Source organism: Myotis myotis, unplaced genomic scaffold (genome assembly GCF_014108235.1).
Source record: "Myotis myotis isolate mMyoMyo1 unplaced genomic scaffold, mMyoMyo1.p scaffold_m19_p_20, whole genome shotgun sequence".
Lineage (NCBI taxonomy): Eukaryota > Metazoa > Chordata > Mammalia > Chiroptera > Vespertilionidae > Myotis > Myotis myotis.
Window position 1 is genome coordinate 16,225,064 of NW_023416325.1, and position 18,368 is coordinate 16,243,431.

At 43.5% G+C, this 18,368-nt stretch overlaps 1 protein-coding gene across 1 annotated transcript; it reads left to right on the plus strand.

Moving 5' to 3' along the window:
• Positions 1 to 1,686: 1,686 nt before the first annotated feature.
• LOC118678648 (disintegrin and metalloproteinase domain-containing protein 1a-like) lies at positions 1,687 to 5,357 on the plus strand. The gene has a single exon (XM_036354484.1). It carries the CDS (start codon positions 2,631 to 2,633, stop codon positions 5,139 to 5,141), a length of 2,511 nt encoding a protein of 836 aa, XP_036210377.1. The 5' UTR covers positions 1,687 to 2,630; the 3' UTR covers positions 5,142 to 5,357.
• Positions 5,358 to 18,368: the final 13,011 nt, after the last annotated feature.

The following is an 18,368-nucleotide window of genomic DNA, read 5'->3' on the forward strand; positions in this document are numbered from 1 at the left end:
TTGTTGTCCCGCGGGTCGGGACAGGCTTCTTTTCTGTGCAGAAGCTTTTTATTTTGATGTCGTCCCATTTGTTTATTTTCTCTTTAGTTTCCATTGCCCTAGGCCAATGGTCGGCAAACTCAGTCAACAGAGCCAAATATCAACAGTACTTCTTCAAAATAGACTCCCCCAGGCCGAAAACTGACTTCTGCGCATGGGCCACGAAGTTTCAATGGCACTGCATGCGCACCCGCACATGGCATTTTGTGGGAGAGCCACACTCAAGGGGCCAAAGAGCTGCATGTAGCTCGCGAGCCGCAGTTTGCCGACCACTGTCCTAGGCTGAAGATATTGCTTCGACATATGTCAGATTTTTGCAGCTTGTGGATTTCTCTAAGATTTTTATGGTTTCCCATCTTACGTTTAAATCCTTTATCCATTTTGAGTTTATTTTTGTGTATGGTGTAAGTTTGTGGTCTAGAGGAGATTTTGGATGGTGACTGGAGAGTGATGTGGGTTGAGAGTGAAGGTTTGATAAAGATGAAACATTACTGCATATAATGAGATTGAATCCAATGGACAAACATGTTTTGGAAATAAAAGACAGAAGGGACAGTTCAAAAAGTGAAGTTCATGAGAAACTGAAAGGGAAGTAGACCCCACTCACAAGTAGGAGAACTGGCCTTAGTTGGAATATGGACAATTTATCCACCAGAGTTGGAGGAAAATTTAGATACATGTGACTCATGTGGTGTCTCCATGTGAAAGTGCTCTTGATTGCTTTTATTTTTCTCAGGGAAATATGAGGCACGAAGACATTAGGGAAGTGAAGTGACCAGCAAAATGTAGGAAGAGGGAGGTACATTTTGAGTTCACGAATGTACCATTTGTCCACATAGTTTTTCTAGAGACATTTTCATTCTTTCAGGGCAGGTCTGATGCAAGCGCAAACAAATAACATACAACAGATGAGACATGACCGCACTTTTACCTGGGAGTCATTTATTCCTTCAATTAGTAATTCTAGTTAATCTACTCTTTTATTAACAATATGTTCTTACTGATTTTTTGAAAGAGAGGAAGGAGGAGAGAGATAGAAACATCTGAGAAGGAAACATCAATGTGAGGATCCAGCATGACACGCAGGCATGTGCCCTGATCCAGAATCTAACCAGTGGCCTCATGGAGCCTAGGTCAATGCTCAATCTCTGAACCATATTGGCCTGGTTAATTTATCTACTCTTGAACCTGGGTGAATAAGGATGAAAACAGAACTGGGCACTGGATACATGTAGATAACCTTTCTTTCTTTTTTTAACCCTCACCTGAGGATATTTTTCCATTGATTTTTTTAGAGAGAGTGGAAGAGATATGGAAAGACAGAAATATTGATGTGAGAGAAACACATCGATTAGTTGCCTCCTGCACAAGCTCCGACCAGGGCCTGAGCCGGGAAGGAGCCTGTAACTGAGGTAGGTACTCCTGACTAGAATCGAACCTGGGACCCTTGGGTCTGCAGGCCGACCCTCTAACCCAGCCGTGGGCAAACTACGGCCCGCGGGCCAGATCCGGCCCGTTTGAAATGAATAAAACTATTGAAAAAAAGACCGTACCCTTTTATGTAATGATGTTTACTTTGAATTTATATTAGTTCACACAAACACTCCATCCATGCTTTTGTTCCGGCCCTCCGGTCCAGTTTAAGAACCCATTGTGGCCCTCGAGTCAAAAAGTTTGCCCACCCCTGCTCTAACCACTGAGCAAACCGGCTAGGCTATTGTAGAACATTTTCTAACACAGGGAGACTTTGGGGATACCTAGTCTTTAATTGGCTTAATTTTAGGGTACCAACATGTCTAAGCCATCCAAAGAATGGTGTGGGCCTGGAGCCAACGTGCCCATGAAAATCATACATAAAATAAGGCTGCTCTGTTGGCTTCTCCCATACACATTTTTTGGCAATGTTATAAAAAAAATTTGAGAGGATGAATTTTGATGATGTTAAAAAATTAGAGTATTGTCCCTTGCCCCATGGTCACCAGCCCACTTAGGTCTATCCTGGAGCACAGGGAAGCCAGTCCCTTGCCTATCTAACAGACTGGCCTGAGAGATGTGCATATTACTATAAAAGCATCATTGAGGGATCAAGAACAACTTCAGTTTGATGACCATGTGTTACAGAGCAAGAGTTTTAGATGAGGGGAAAGGGGCAATGGGGCACACTGCCCACCAATGATCTTCAAGCCCCCTGGTCTGGAACATTAGGAGTTGGCCGAGCAACGGACACAGTAGTTGGGGGTGTTCCGTATGGCACAGTTGAAGAAGGCACGGAGGTTTTGTTTCCTCTCTCAAGGTACAATCTTGCACTTTACAGTTTGCAGTCTTTCTTATTACATCACAACATCAAAAGGACTATAGCCAAGGATCACTGAAGCTAATGATACGGAACTAAACCACAGAAAGGACACTATCTGAAGGATAACACAGAGGTCAGAGAGACTAGAAAGGACACAGCCATAAGTAGGCAGTACTCACCCTTTACACAGCCAGCAAACACCTGAAGCTAATCCCAGACCCTAAGGGTCTGCATGTCAAGGAGTGCTGCTGCTCATGGACCCAGGCACTACATCAGCCACTGATTCACTGGGGCCATGTCAGTGGCTGCCTATGTGAGGGAGTCTGCCTCCTCCTTGCCTTCTCTACAGAAGAACCAAGAGGTTATGATGTATGAGACAAGCAGAGTGCTTCAGACCTGGACTGCCCAGATGAAGGGCTTGGTGCTGGTACTGGTGCCAGGATCTTCACGTGTCAGGTTGGGGATTGTGCTGGTGTTGGTACTGAGTTTGCTGCCAAGCCTGTACTGTGACCTGGGATCAGTATATTACTCATCCTATGAAATAGTCATTCCCAAGGCTCTGACAGTTCATGGAAGACAAGACCCAGTGGAAGAGGCTTCTTATATGTTATGTATTCAGGGCCAGAAAGAGGTGATTCACCTGAAAGTGAAGACAGACTATTATATCAAGAACTTTCCAGTCTTCAGCTACCACAATGGCATCCTGGGACAAGAAATGCCTTTCATCTCACATGACTGTCACTATGAAGGCTACATAGAAGCACTCCCGGGTTCTTTCGTTTCTGTCAACACCTGTTCGGGCCTCAGGGGCATCCTGATTAAAGAGGGAAAATCCTATGGCATAGAGCCCATGGACTCTTCAAAACGGTTTGAACATGTGTTGTACACCATGGCCCATCAAGCACCAGTCTCCTGCAGTGTCACTTCCAAAGACAGCCCAGTGGTGTCCACCAGCCAACAACAAGGGAGCAGGAAGCCTGGCGGTCTACAGGAGCTGTCCTACTTGTGGTCACTCACCAAGTATGTGGAGATGTTTGTTGTGGTCAACAACCAGCGGTTCCAAATGTGGGGCAGTAACGTCAATGAGACGGTCCAGAGGGTGATAGACATCATTGCCCTGGCCAACAGCTTCACTAGGGAAATAAACACAGAGGTGGTGCTGGCTGGAATGGAGATTTGGACCGAGGGGGACCTCATAGAGGTCCCAGTGGACCTGCAAGTTACACTCGGGAATTTCAACAGCTGGAGACAAGAGAAGCTCCTCCATCGTGTGAAGCATGATGTTGCCCACATGATTGTCGGACAGCATCCTGCACAGGGTATGGGACAGGCATTTCTCAATGGTGCCTGCTCAAGTGGTTTTGCAGCAGCTGTTGAATCCTTCCATCATGAAGATGTCCTGCTGTTTGCAGCGCTCATGGTCCATGAGCTTGGGCACAACTTGGGTATTCGGCACGACCACTCAGCCTGCATTTGTAAAGACAAACCCCTCTGCCTCATGCGTGACAATATCACTAAAGAAAGTGGCTTCAGCAACTGTAGCTCTGACGACTTCTACCAGTTCCTCCAGGAACACAGAGGGGCCTGCCTATTTAACAACCCTCAGCGGCACAAAGGCCGCTTGCGTAGGGATTCCTACTGTGGAAACGGTGTGGTGGAGGGTGAGGAGCAGTGTGACTGTGGTTCTGCCTGTTACACTGACCCGTGCTGTGACCAAACATGTAGCCTGAAGGGGAGTGCAGAATGTAGTGATGGACTCTGCTGTTTTGGTTGCCGACTGAAGAATAAGGGATTCATGTGCCGTTCTGCTTTGGGAGAGTGTGACCTCCCAGAGTATTGTGATGGTACCTCTGCAGAGTGCCCCACAGACACCTATAAGCAAGATGGGACGTCATGCGGTAGACTGCACTACTGTGTTGGGGGTCAATGCAGGAACCCTGATAACCAATGCATGGCTATGTATGGGGACACTGCACGGTCAGCCCCAGAAAACTGTTACATTTCAATGAACAGCAAAGGGGACCGGTTTGGAAACTGTGGCCATCCCACCTCAGCAATGTCAAGATATGTTAAGTGCTTTGATGATAATGTATTTTGTGGGAAAATTATATGTACAAATATTAGACGGGTCCCATCCATCATCCCATCCATCAAACCCCATCACACACTGATCCAGATTCCTTATGAAGGTGACTTCTGCTGGAGCTTGGATGTCTATAACATTACTGATATCCCTGATGAGGGAGATGTGCACTCTGGCACTGCTTGTGCCCCAAACAAAGTCTGCATGAATTACTCCTGCACTGATCATGCTGTGCTCAACTATGACTGCAGACCAGCAGAAATGTGCAATGGGAGAGGAGTCTGTAACAATGTAAGGCACTGCCACTGTGAGGCTGGCTATGCACCCCCCGACTGCAGGACTCCAGGAAATGGGGGGAGTGTGGACAGTGGTTCTCCTGGCAAAATTGAGGATGAAAATCTAAGTGAGGAAGAAAGGAAAAGTCATAGTGTTGATCATGGTAATTTTGGCAGAGGAGAGAATGGAGATGAAAGGAAAGCCAAGGAAGAGGTTGTGTTGATAATCCCCTTTTTATTTTTCGCAGTACTTTTTTTATTTACAATTTGCTGTTGCTGTTGTTGTCTTTTTGCAATGATGTTTGGTGTACTTTTTGGTGCTGGTATGGGGACTGGAAAGAATTTATTTCCATGTTCACATGAAGCTCCAGAAGAAAGTGGAGAAGCAGTTACACAAGGAGAGAAGAAGGAATTAAAAGAGGAAAAACCAAAAGCAGAAAATAAGTAGTGCTGGAAGAAGTCTTTTATAGCAAACTCTTCATACACTTGGTGGAAGGAGGCTCAGTAGAGCAAATGTGAAGTGGGCATTGACAGCAGCTGTGGCTCTGATCAGGACTCTAAAGACTGTAGAAATGTACTGATGTGGGAGGAGAGATGATTTTCTTCTTCTTTTACTAATTAATTACATATGCATATGTGAAATCATTTCAAGACTTTTACTACTTTTTCCCGTTTTCACATTTCATGAAACCATTTAAATAAACTTTTCTCATGGACCATTCCTATCAATGTCTTGTCTTAATTGGGACATTTTTTAGTTACCAGCTTTTCAGTGAATGTTACCTTCTAATCATCTTTGTTTGACATATATATCTGTTTCAGGTTTTTCATCCCAATCACAACTACACATTATATTAGGAAGGTTGTTCATTTGGTTTGTTGTTCTTATTTAACTGGTGAAATATACTCATTAAATGAAAAGATTTTAAATTGAAAAGAAGTCTGGTCCATGTGGCTTAGTGGTTGAGTGTGAATCTATGAATCATGAGTTCTCGGCTGGATTCTAGGTTGGGGCATATGCTAGAGTTGGAGCTTGATCCCCAGTGGGAGGCATACAGGAAGCAATCAGCCAATGGTTCTCTCTCTTTCTTTCCCTTTGCCTTCCTCTCTGAATCAATAAAAAATACTTAAAAAAAATAAATAACAGTGTTCAGATAAGGCACATAAACTAGGTCTCCTTTTTGTGGCCTATGAACTAGGTCTCCTTTAGATTTGAGACTCTCAGTAAAGGGCTCTATCTGATCCAGGGTGGTGTGATCACCCTGTGTCTGAGTACATAGGAGAGAGTAAAGAACCTAGGCAAGAGGCAAGCTTGTCCAGTGCTAAGTCTAGTTGGAAGTATTCATTTTTCCTTTTTTTCTGATTTTCTAGTTTATGTATTATATTTACTTCTGATTTCCATTATTTAATTTTATTTTTGTTAATCCTCACCTGAAGTAATTTTTCCATTGATTTTTAGAGAGTGGAAGGAATGGGGACAGAGTGAGAAACATCGATGTGAGAGAGACATGCCTATTATGGGGAGACCAGGATTGGGGATTGGGCCTACAACCGAGGTATTTCCCCTTGAATGGAATCCAACCTGCCATCCTGCAGTCTGTAGGCTGATGTTCTATTCATTGAGCCAAACTGGCTATTTCTCATTTCCATTATTAAGTTTATATATTATTGACTGACAATCTAAAGGAAGAGAGCATTGGAGGGTAATTAATTGTCTTTAAGGAGAGCACAAAGCATGTAAAATAATAACATTATTAAATATGTGCAACACACTATTCTAAACATTTTACATTCATTATCTTAACCCTCCCATTCACCCTATTACACCATCTTCTTCCACATGAGGAAACAAAGACAGAGTTTTGCTCAGAGCTAGTAAAAGGTGGAACCTGCATCCCCCCAGCTATGACTGAATGTACCTTCTCCACTGCCTCATGAGCCTTTTCCTTCAGTAAAAAAAAAAGTAACCAGGAAGACAACTGACATGCCCTTACTTGCCCAGAACATGGCTTTTCCCTCATTGACTCTAATGAAACAAAAGCCTTAGAAATGGATGTTGCTCTCTATTATGAACCTACTGCACTGTGTAGTGATTATCAGTGAAAGTGTCCTTTCCCCATTCCATTCTGACATCATGGAGGGGCAGGTTTGTATCTTGTTCACTCTGAGGGCCCCGCTGATTGTAAGTGCTCAGTAAATGTTGACCAAGGGAAGGATTTAACCAGAGCCAACCTTAGGATAGGATGCACTTCTGCTAAAGTTTTACCTTATAAGGTTACAAACACTTTTATTTAAAAAATTACTTTTTTATTGTTGTTAATCCTCATCCAAGGATATTTTTTGCAGTGATATTTAGAGAGTTTGGAAGGAAGGAGGAGAAACAGACAGAGAGAAAGAAAGACATTGGTTGCCTCCCTGCATGCATATGCCCCTGGATCACAGCCGGAGGTACCGGCCCTCTGGGCTCAGTCCTTGGGCTGATGCTCTAACCACTGATCCAAAGTGGTTAGAGCAAAATTTACATTATTTAAACTTGTTATGTTTACAAGCTTAATTTCAGAATAGAATTTTGGTATTCCACTGGGCAAAAAAATTGACGTTTTCTCAAAAGCAAGAGCAGACTTTGGCCAAGAATGTTTGCAAAATGCTGACTCTAAACAATTTCTAAGAAAGATTCAATATCACTTTTGTTATTTAATAAAATTATGGAAGTCTTGCATAAGGTTGTGCTAGAATGAAATAAATTACGATATGAAGTTCTTGAATCAATTTGTAAATGACAAAGCCATGGTGGCTCCTTTGCCAGTTAGAAAACGTATTTAAAATTATTTAAGAAGAGAACAACAGAGGTTGAATCTTGACTGACCAAGTGATTACAACCTCATGCCTCTTTTATTGCTATCATCCAATTGGGCTCTCTAACGTTCGTTTTCTAGAGTAGACAATGTAAACATGCTGTTGCATTAATGTCCTGTGACAATTGGGTGGTCTTATCCATTTCAACCATTGTTTCCTATGACTTTTGAAAATAAGCATCTCCTCATATCAGTCCACCTAACAGGAAGAAGCTCTCTGTTCATTTCATACCATGGCCACATCAGACTCTAGGTTTTTCATCCTAGTCTTGTTTCCATTGAATAACCTTGCTCTTCCATATGCCTATTTAGTTCAGCTCTCACAGCTCCAGCGAGGATCTTGAAATTGATCCAGCACAGCATTCTCTACTCTACTGAATGAAACATGGGTTCTCTTTGAGGATACTCATGAAGAAAACCTATGGGGAAACAGTCTGAAATGAACCATCAAGCGGTTGTTTTCTATAGAACAGGGATATGTAAGCATCGTTGCATTGAGTGAAATTTCTAATTGGTACTCTGAGAGTTACAAATGTGTTTGTTTATTCATGGAACATGTTCTCAGAATATCAAATTCTGGAGGTACTCATGCATTAGTGGAAAAATGGAAAGAAATCTTGTAGGAGATAAAAGGAGTAAACTCCGAAACCACAACCTTTCTTCTAATAATGCATTTTCAGTCAATAGTCATGCGTTGGGTGGTAGTGCAGATAATTTCATAGGACTGAAAAAAATACAGGGTATCAGTGCCAGGGAACAGGAGAAAAGGCTCTCCTGGTGCCCTCCACTGACCACTTATTCACTCAGCCATCCTTCATAGTTCTGTGGCTAATTTAGGTCACTGTAGAACTAAAGAAAATCACATACCTATGCCAAACGAAGCAAAGGCTACCAATGAATCCTTTGCTTTTAAAAATTAGAATGATCAGGCCAGCATGGCTCAGTGGTTGAGCACTCCCCTATGAACGAGGAGGTATAGTTCCATTCCAGGTCAGGGCACATGCCCAGGTTATGGGCTCAATTCCCAGTGTGGAGCATGGAAGAGGCAGCCGATCAATGATTTTCTCTCATTATTGATGTTTCTGTCTCTCTCTTCCTCTCCCTCCCTCTCTGAGATCAATAAAAATATATTTAAAAAATAAAAAAAATTGGAAGGGATCCCAACTTTCAGGTAACTGATGTGTCTTGATTTAACAAAAGCTCACAGATAAGAATCTCCTTACAGGAAAACTAAAACAGCTGAAACAAAATTATATCAGTACATCAAATCCTCCAACTATTGAGAGTCTACATTAAAATATTCATATTTTATATAATAAGGCACGTAAAATAAAAACCTATGGTTTGTTCATAAAATTTTTCAGAACAGGTACAATTTTTATTGCTCTCTCTTGTCATGTTAGATGTTTTTGTAAGCACAGTAAATATCTATCTATCTATCTATCTATCTATCTATAAAACCCTAAGCGACTGATCGACCATTTGACTGGTCGACCATTCGACGGGTCGCTATGACGTGCACTGACCACCAGGAGGCAGACGCTCAATGCAGGAGCTGCACCCTGATGGTCAGTGTGCTCCCACAGCGGTAGTGCCACTCAGCTGACCGATGGGAGCCAGACACCAGGCTCATGGCTGGCAAGCGCAGCTGTGGCGTCACAAGTCTCTCCTGCCTCTGCGGCAGCAGTACCGAGCAGTGGTGGCAGCTGGCACAGCCAGGATGAGTGGTAGCGGCGCAGCACTCGGCCCGTGCTCAGGTTCCTCCCCAGCCGCCTGCCGCTTCATGCACTACTACATCTTTTAGGGGATGTTGGATTGCCCGTTTTGGCCTGATCCTCAATGGCCAACCAGGCCTGCAGGGATCAGGTTGAAACTGGCAGTTCAACATCCCCTGAAGGGTCCTAGATTGCGAGAGGGTGCAAGCCAGGTTGAGGGATCCCACCAGTGCACGAATCCATAACCCAGGCCTCCAGTATTAAAATGTTTTCTAAAACAACTCAGGCCTAGGAGAAAACAAGAGTCACTCTCTCTCCTAAGCACTGTGAGAGCTCCTCTCTTCTCCTTGGATGCTAAGCATATGAGTGCTGTGTATGCTTTGAGTCTTGTGTTTTTCCAGCCTAACAGACCCAAACAGGAAGAACTTCCCGAGAGCTGAAAAAGTAACTCTTTTTAAAGGAAGAAAGTTATCTTTCTTCTGATTGACATGGCTTTCATAATTATCTCCCTTAATCCCAGGTGTTACTTTCTGGCTGATTGGTCTTACACATGGAACTTCACTTCCTTGGTCTGGGTTTCATTTTCAGTACTCTCATAGAGTGGATGGGAGATTAAATTAGATAACATGTGTGCTGTCTCTAGTGCAGTACTGGGCTGGTGGGTGGTCAAATAAATGCTGAGAAGATCTAAAATCAAATGCGATGTTTGGTGTAAGATTATGCTATTAACTAGAGGCCGGGTGCACAAAAATTTGTGCACTTGGGGGTCCCTCAGCCCGGCCTATGCCCTCTCACAGTCTGGGACCCCTCGGGGGATGTCAACCTGCTAGCTTAGGCCCATCCCCCGGGGGATCGGGCCTAAGCTGGCAGCCAGACATTCCTCTGGCAGCCTGGGAGCCCTTGGGGGATGTTCACTTGCCAGCAGGGAGCAGGCCTAAGCTGCAGTCGGACATCCTTAGTGCTGCTGAGGAGGTGGGAGAGGCTCCCGCCACCACTGCTGTGCTGGCAGCTGCAGCCTGGCTTGTGGCTGAGCAGAGCTCCCCCTGTGGGAGTGCACTGACCACCAGGGGGCAGCTCCTACATTGAGCATCTGCTCCCTGGTGGTCAATGTGTGTCATAGTGACCAGTCATTCCCAGTTGTTCTTCTGTTAGGGTCAATTTGCATATTATCCTTTTATCATATAGGATAGAGGCTTGGTGCACGGGTGGGGGCCGGCTGGTTTGCCCTGAAGGGTGTCCCGAATCAGAGTGGGGGGTGCCACTGGGGTGCCTGGCCAGTCTGGGTGAGGGGCTGATGGCTGTTTTCAGGCTGGCCAAGCCCCCCAGCGGGGACCTTCACCCCATGGGGGTGTGGCCAGCCTGGGTAAGGGGCTGAGGGCCGTTTTCAGGCTGCCCACAGCCCCTTCAGGGTTGGGGAGTCCTGCTGGGGTGCCTGGCCAGCCTGGGTAGGGGCTGATGGCTATTTTCAGGCTGGCCACACCCCCGGCGACCCAAGCTCCCAGCCTCTCCTTTCTTTCTTCTTTTTTCCCCCCTGGGATTTATTTATCTTCTATAATTGAAACTTTGCAGCCTTGAGTGGAGCCAAGAGCCGGCCAGGGCAGGTGGGAAGCTTGGCTTCCTCCATTGCCAGGGGCAACCCAAGCCTCCTGCTCACTCCAGCTCTGTGGCTGCTGCCATCAGTTGGGTTAATTTGCATACTCACTCCTGATTGGTTTGTGGGTGTGGCTTGTGGGTGTGGCTTGAGCATAGCAGGGGGGTGGTTAATTTGCATGTTTCTCTTTTATATATAGGATCATATATTGATGGTGACAGTAAAATTAATCCACAATCAAGTCACAACACTGAATTTCCTTTATACTTAAGGCATTCTGACCTACCATTTGGTCATTTGCAAACATATTCTAGTTCCTCTACTAAATTGTAAATCTCCAGGGGATGAGAAATAAGATTTGGTTAATATGGCAATCACTGCTTGGGCCCAGTTATGGGTAAGACTGGTAGGGATTTTATTCTTTTTCCTCAGAGCCTCACTCAATACCACCATGACTTTAAAAGCAATCATGCTTTTTGGAAATTAATGATTCTAGCTTTCTCCCTGTTTTGACCATATCCTCAGACCTTATGCACAAATGATTAAGTACAGGTCTTGTATATTTTAGGCCTTGCTGTCTAAGCTTGATGCTTTTTACAGACATCAAAGTGTATTAAGGGACTGATACATATTGCCACTTATCATTCATTCATTCACTCATCCTTCCATCCCACCAATAATGAGTCTGTACCTATGAAATGTTCTAATCCTATGAAGATAGCAGTAAACAAGACAAAGTCTCTCTGATCCATTTAAAAAATTACAAACCTGCCCTGAGTAGGTGTGCAGTAACCAGAGCTGAGATGGATTGAAGGACCACTCCATCTGCTATGTAAGCAAGGAACAGGCAGGGGCAAAGCAATGGGCAACCACAGAAACATAGACTCCTTAAATGTGCCAAGCTGAGTTCTAGAAGCTTGTGGGAGAGTGGTTGAAGTGCTGGTGGTGAGAAGGGGTTGATCTGGGAATAATATGAGGTTGAGCTAAAAGCATTTGCTGATGGAGCAGATATAAAGTGTGCGAGGAAGGGAGCACAGAAGGATGTCTCTCCAGTAGCTTTGCCCTGAGCAACTGCATGAATACACTTGCTATTTACTGAGATGGGGATGCATGTGGAAAGAGCAAGGTTTGAACATGTTTAGTTTGAGATGCCTGTTAAACACCCAAGTTGGCTCTTCAGCTATGCAGCATGATGACTGTGTCTGGAAGTAGGAGAGAAGTCAGCTAGAGATGTATATTTGAGAGTTGTCAGCTTATAGATGACATTCCAAGCCATGGGACTGGGTGAGACTGCCTAGGCAGCAAGTATAGCTAGGTAAGGGAACAGATCCCAGAATGGGGTGAGGACTTAGCCCATGGCATTCCATGTGTAGAAGATGTTGATGGGATGAGAAGCATTCAGGAAAGAAGTGGGATTCAGAGTGGCCAGTGTGGTTGGAGTACCATCAAGAGTGTTGTCCTGAGAGAACCAAGATGGCGGCATAGGTTAACGCCGGAGTTTGCTGCTTTGAACAACTACTTCAAAAGTGAAACCAAAAAACGGAAGGGACATCACCCAGAACCACAGGAACGCTGGCTGAGTGGAAGTCCTACAACTAGGAGGAAAGAGAAACGCATACGGACACTCAGAGGAGGCGCAGTGCTGAAGTCAAATTCTGAGGTGCGGAGTGCGCGGAGCGGGCTGGCGGCGGAGGGCACGGTTGGCGTTTTCAATCGGGAGGGAGTCGCAGACTCTGAGCTCCAGATCCGGGCGAGTCTTTAGGGACCCAGACTCAAACGGGAGAAGCGGGACTGTCTGGCTTCGGTCAGAGCGAGTGCAGCTTTCTCTCTGAGCTTTGCAGCGGGTGCTGGGACTCAGAGAGGCAGAGCCCCTGGGGACAGGACTGAGAGCAGCCATAACTGCTCTCTCCGGCCCACCCTGTTGATCCTGTTCTACCCGCCCCGCCCAAGCCCTGCACACAGGCATTAGCCGGATAGCCTCAGGCAAAGGCTAGATTAGCACCTCCCTAGAGGACAGAAGTTCTCTCACTACTGACACAGCTGATTCTCATAGCCACTTGGCCTAGAGGTCAAACCCTCCCTGGAATTAGCTACAACAATCAAGATTTAACTATAAGACTGCAAACAAAGACCACTAGGAGGTGCACCAAGGAAGCATAACAAAATGCGGAGACAAAGAAACAGGACAAAATTGTCAATGGAAGATATAGAGTTCAGAACCACACTTTTAAGGTCTCTTAAGAACTGTCTAGAAGCCACCGATAAATGTAGTGAGATCCTCAAGAAATCTAATGAGACCCTCGATCTTATATTGGGGAACCAACTAGAAATTAAGCATACACGGACTGAAATAACGAATATTATACAGACTCCCGACAGCAGACCAGAGGAGCGCAAGAATCAAGTCAATGATTTGAAATGCGAAGAAGCAAAAAACACCCAACCGGAAAAGCAAAATGAAAAAAGAATCCAAAAATGCGAGGATAGTGTAAGGAGCCTCTGGGACAGCTTCAAGCGTACCAACATCAGAATTATAGGGGTGCCAGAAGATGAGAGAGACCAAGATATTGAAAACCTATTTGAAGAAATAATGACAGAAAACTTCCCCCACCTGGTGAAAGAAATGGACTTACAGGTCCAAGAAGCGCGGAGAACCCCAAACAAAAGGAATCCAAAGAGGACCACACCAAGACACATCATCATTAAAATGCCAAGAGCAAAAGATAAAGAGAGAATCTTAAAAACAGCAAGAGAAAGAAACTCAGTTACCTACAAGGGAATACCCATACGACTGTCAGCTGATTTCTCAACAGAAACTTTGCAGGCCAGAAGGGAGTGGCAAGAAATATTCAAAGTGATGAATACCAAGAACCTACAACCAAGATTACTTTATCCAGCAAAGCTATCATTCAGAATTGAAGGTCAGATAAAGAGCTTCACAGATAAGGAAAAGCTAAAGGAGTTCATCACCACCAAACCAGGATTATATGAAATGCTGAAAGGTATCCTTTAAGAAGAGGAAGAGGAAGAAAAAGGTAAAGATACAAATTATGAACAACAAATATGCGTCATCAACAAGTGAATCTAAGAATCAAGTGAATAAATAATCTGATGAACAGAATGAACTGTTGATTATAATAGAATCAGGGACATAGAAAGGGAATGGACTGACTATTCCTGGGGGGGAAAGGGGTGTGGGAGATGCGGGAAGAGACTGGACAAAAATCGTGCACCTATGGATGAGGACAGTGGGTGGGGAGTGAGGGCGGAGGGTGGGGCGGGAACTGGGAGGAGGGGAGTTATGGGGGGAAAAAAAGAGCAACAAATGTAATAATCTGAACAATAAAGATTTAATTAAAAAAAAAAAAAGAATTAGTTAAAACAAAAAGTTAAATATGCCCTGTGAATATGCTACATTACACACACACACACACACACACACACACACACTCTAGTGAATATGCTACATTACACACACACACACACACACACACACACACACAAAAAAAAAGAGTGTTGTCCTGAAAACCAAGAGAATAAAGTGTTTTCAGAAGAGTTATATACTTCAAATCCAGTCCATTCACAGATTCTCTTGACTCTACCTTCCAAATATATCCAGAAAATGATCTCTCTGTTCACCACCACCAAGTCTCCAATGCACTGCAAGTCACCATCAACTCCATGGTAGCCAACTGCAAAATTTTTTAAAGGGTTTCTCTGCTTCCTCACTGGCTCCCACAATGGCCTCTTTTGAACTCAGCAGGCAGAGTGATCCTTTTAAAAGGTAAATTAAAATGTATCCATTATCTGTTCAATGTTGCTGGTAGTGAGAAGGCTAACCCCTATTTTATAAAACTACTGTTTGGAATTCTCTGCTATTTTTTTAGACAGACTCTCATTCTAAAAAAAAAAATAATAATAATAGTAACTTTGATTTCTAGCCTGTTTTAGTCTGATTTCCAGCCTGTTTTAGCCTGCTTGAATAATAAGTGCTGGAGACCAAGATCAACAGTAATTGATATATATGTGAGGAGTCTGGCAGAAGGCTGACCAGGACTCCTTTTGATATTCCCAGGGTGAATATCTACATTTTATTACCTGCTGCTGACTCAATTGCCTAAAGCAAACTCCCCCCAAACCTGACTGTTTACTAAACATTACCATTGATATGTCTGTTTGCATTCCTAAAGGCAATTGTGTATTCTAGCTAATAAAATCAGCTGGGAATGGAGCAACGGAGAGAGCTTGACCGCTATGGTTAGGCTGTCCTTTGGTTCCCCCGGTAATCAAAAAATTAATATTTCGTCTTGTGTATCATTTGTGCGTCAGCCCTCCCTCCAAGTCTTTGAACCCGCAAAAGCCACGCTCGCCGTGGACTCTCGCAAATAAAAAAGATAACAGCTGTCTGACCTTGTAGGCCAGAGACTAGATACACGCATACCCTCAATGCCATGCCAGGTGTATTTTTTAATTGGCTAGAACTGTGTTGTTTTCAAGGCTGCCAGCGAGATAACCACTAAGCAGACATAGGGCTGGCTCTTTAATAAAAAGGGAAGTTCTGCTTGTAGCTTTGCTTAGAATTTGAATTCATTATCTCTAAGCCCACCGCGGTGAATAAAGTGATTTATTCCGTTTCTCTGTAACAGTAGGTCCCTAAGGAGAGGAGTGAGTGTTGATCATTTGATTTCACAGTAGAGTTATTCATTCCACCTGAAATGGAGCTGTTTAGATGGATGCATGGGGATGAAAGCTCATTCTAATGGAGTCAAAATATAAAGGATGAGTCAAAACACACTTCTGAAGGTGTTCAACCTCCTGAGTATTCAGAGGAATGAAGATTATATAGCCACAAAGATATATCACTATGCACCCACAAGATGGGCTATAGAAGACTGAAAATTCCAATTATTACTGTGGAACAGTGGGCACTCTCATAATGCAAACTGGTATGCCATTCTGAAATAGTACTCTTTATGTCCTAGTCAAATTGAAGGCTACAGTACCTTATCACTAGGCATTTTATTCTTAGGCCACGGGTGGGGAACCTTTTTTTTTTTTTTTTTTTTTGCCAAGGGCCATTTGGATATTTATAACATCATTCATGGGCCATACAAAATTATCAACTTTAAAACTAGCCTGCTGTATTTGGTCAAACATTTGGTCAACTCACATTAAGGCTTTGGCTGGGCCAGACCAAATGATTTCGAGGCCTTATATAAACTGAGGGCATGATGTTCCCCACCGCTGTCTTAGGTAAAACCCCTGGAAATGTCTAGTTATTAGCGACATGTTACGAACAATAATGTTCATAGGAGCCCTCTTCAAAGTACTGCAAAAGAAGAGAGCCCTGTGTTCACATATAATGGATGTTAAACGAAATAAATCCACAAAAAGAATTATAAGTGTAGAGCAATGGAAAGGAATGAACTATAGCAGCACAAAAAATCAGTAAGTAAATTTAAGTAGTAGGTAGAGTAAAGAGTTCATATATAAACATGACATCCATATGGATTCAGAGGAAGGTAAATGATAAAATGAAAATCACTTCCAAAATGTTAAAATAACATCCTCCCAAAATCGCCTGCTCTATAGAAGCAAATACAGTCAATATCAACTTCTTGGAAAGTATGGATATTACATCATAGTTTGTTCATTTAAAAACTAAACAAAAACAACAAAACAGCTGAATATGGTAAGGGCTGCAAACTATATGAAGTTTTTACTGCCATATTCCCATACCTTCTACTCAGGTCCCCCTATCCTTGAAAAACTCCATCATCACAACTACAGTAGCTGTGCAGGCAGCTAGTTGCCAGTGGAATGGCACAAAAGTTTGGAGCTCCCACCAAAGCCCTATGGCCATAGAGTTGCTACTAATTTACATGTCTGGCAGTTCTCTAGAAAAATCCTCATTCACAGGGCTTGGCTTGCTAGAAAACTGTAGTAAAAAACAAGCACAGTTTCCTGGCATTGGATTTGGCAAAGATTTCTCACATATAAAACCAAAAGCACAGGCAACGAAAGACAAAATAGATAAAATGGAGTCCATGAAGAAAAATAATCATGGGTCAAAAACCACTGTGAACTGAGTAAAAAGTAACACAAAGAATGAGAAAATATTTGAAAATCACATAGCAGGGAAGAGATTAATGTCCAGAATATACAGAGAACTCCTAAGCCTCAACAACAGAAAAAACAACAACCTGACTCAGAAAATGGGCAAAGGACTCAAATGAATATCTATAATAATAAAAGTATAATATGCTAATTAGACCAGTCAACCAAACAACCTTATGGATGTCCTTCCAGACGACCTTCTGGATGAAGCCAGGGTGTGAGAACCCAGGCAAGTCACCATGGCTGCAAGGGCCAAGCCCCTTGCATGTATTTTGTGCATCAGGTCTCTAGTTTCTTCAATAAAGATACACAAATGGCCTATAAGCACAGGAAAAGATACTCAACATCAACTTCTGGGTATGTACCCAAAAGAATCTAAAGTAGGGGCCTAAAATTATATTAGTATGCCCATTTTTATAGCAGCATTATTTACAACAGCTAAAACATAAAGCAACATAAGTACCCATTGAAAAACAAATGGATGAATAAAGTATGCTATGTACATGCAATGGAATGTATTCATCATGAAAAAGAAAGGAAATTCTGAAATATACTAAATCATGAATGAACCTTGAGGACATTATGTTAAGTGATATAAGCCAACACAGAAAGACAGATACAGTATGATTACAATGCATGAGGTACTCAGATAGTCTAAATTTTAGAGACAGAAAGTAGAATGGCAGCTGCTAAGGCAGGGGAGAAGAAGGCAATGGCGATTTATAGATGAATGAATACAGAGTTTGAGTTTTACAAGATGAAGAGTCAGAAGATGGTTAGCAGAGGAGATAAAAAATGGTGGCAGAGCCGAACCGGTTTTGCTCAGTGGATAGAGCGTCGGCCTGTGGACTGAAGGGTCCCAGGTTCGATTCCAAGCAAGGGCATGTACCTTGGTTGCGGGCACACCCCCAGTGGGGGGCGGGGTGCAGGAGGCAGCTGATTGATATTTCTCTCTCATCGATGTTTCTAACTCTCTATCCCTCTCCCTTCTTCTCTGTAAAAAATCAATAAAATATATATATATATATAAAAATATATATATAAAAGGGTGGCAGAGTAGGAGGATGCTGCATGGACATGTTCCCAGGAACAAGATGGAATTACAACTGAAATACAGAAATGCTTCCTGAATCATCAATGGAAAATTCACAGGAGAGAACCCTGATACCCAAGGACTGAAGGTGGAGACCGCATAGAGACTGGTAGGAGGGGTGGAGGCACAAAAGGGCTGGCCAGGCACCCACAGTCAGCAACTGAAGTCCTGGAGAGGTATCTCAACTGAGAACTACGGGATCTAATCCCGAATCTGGGCTCCGCAGCAGAGAGCATCAATCTGAGGAGGGTACCCACAGAACATCTAGCTGTGAAAAGCAGTGGGGTGCTGTCTGCCAGGGAGT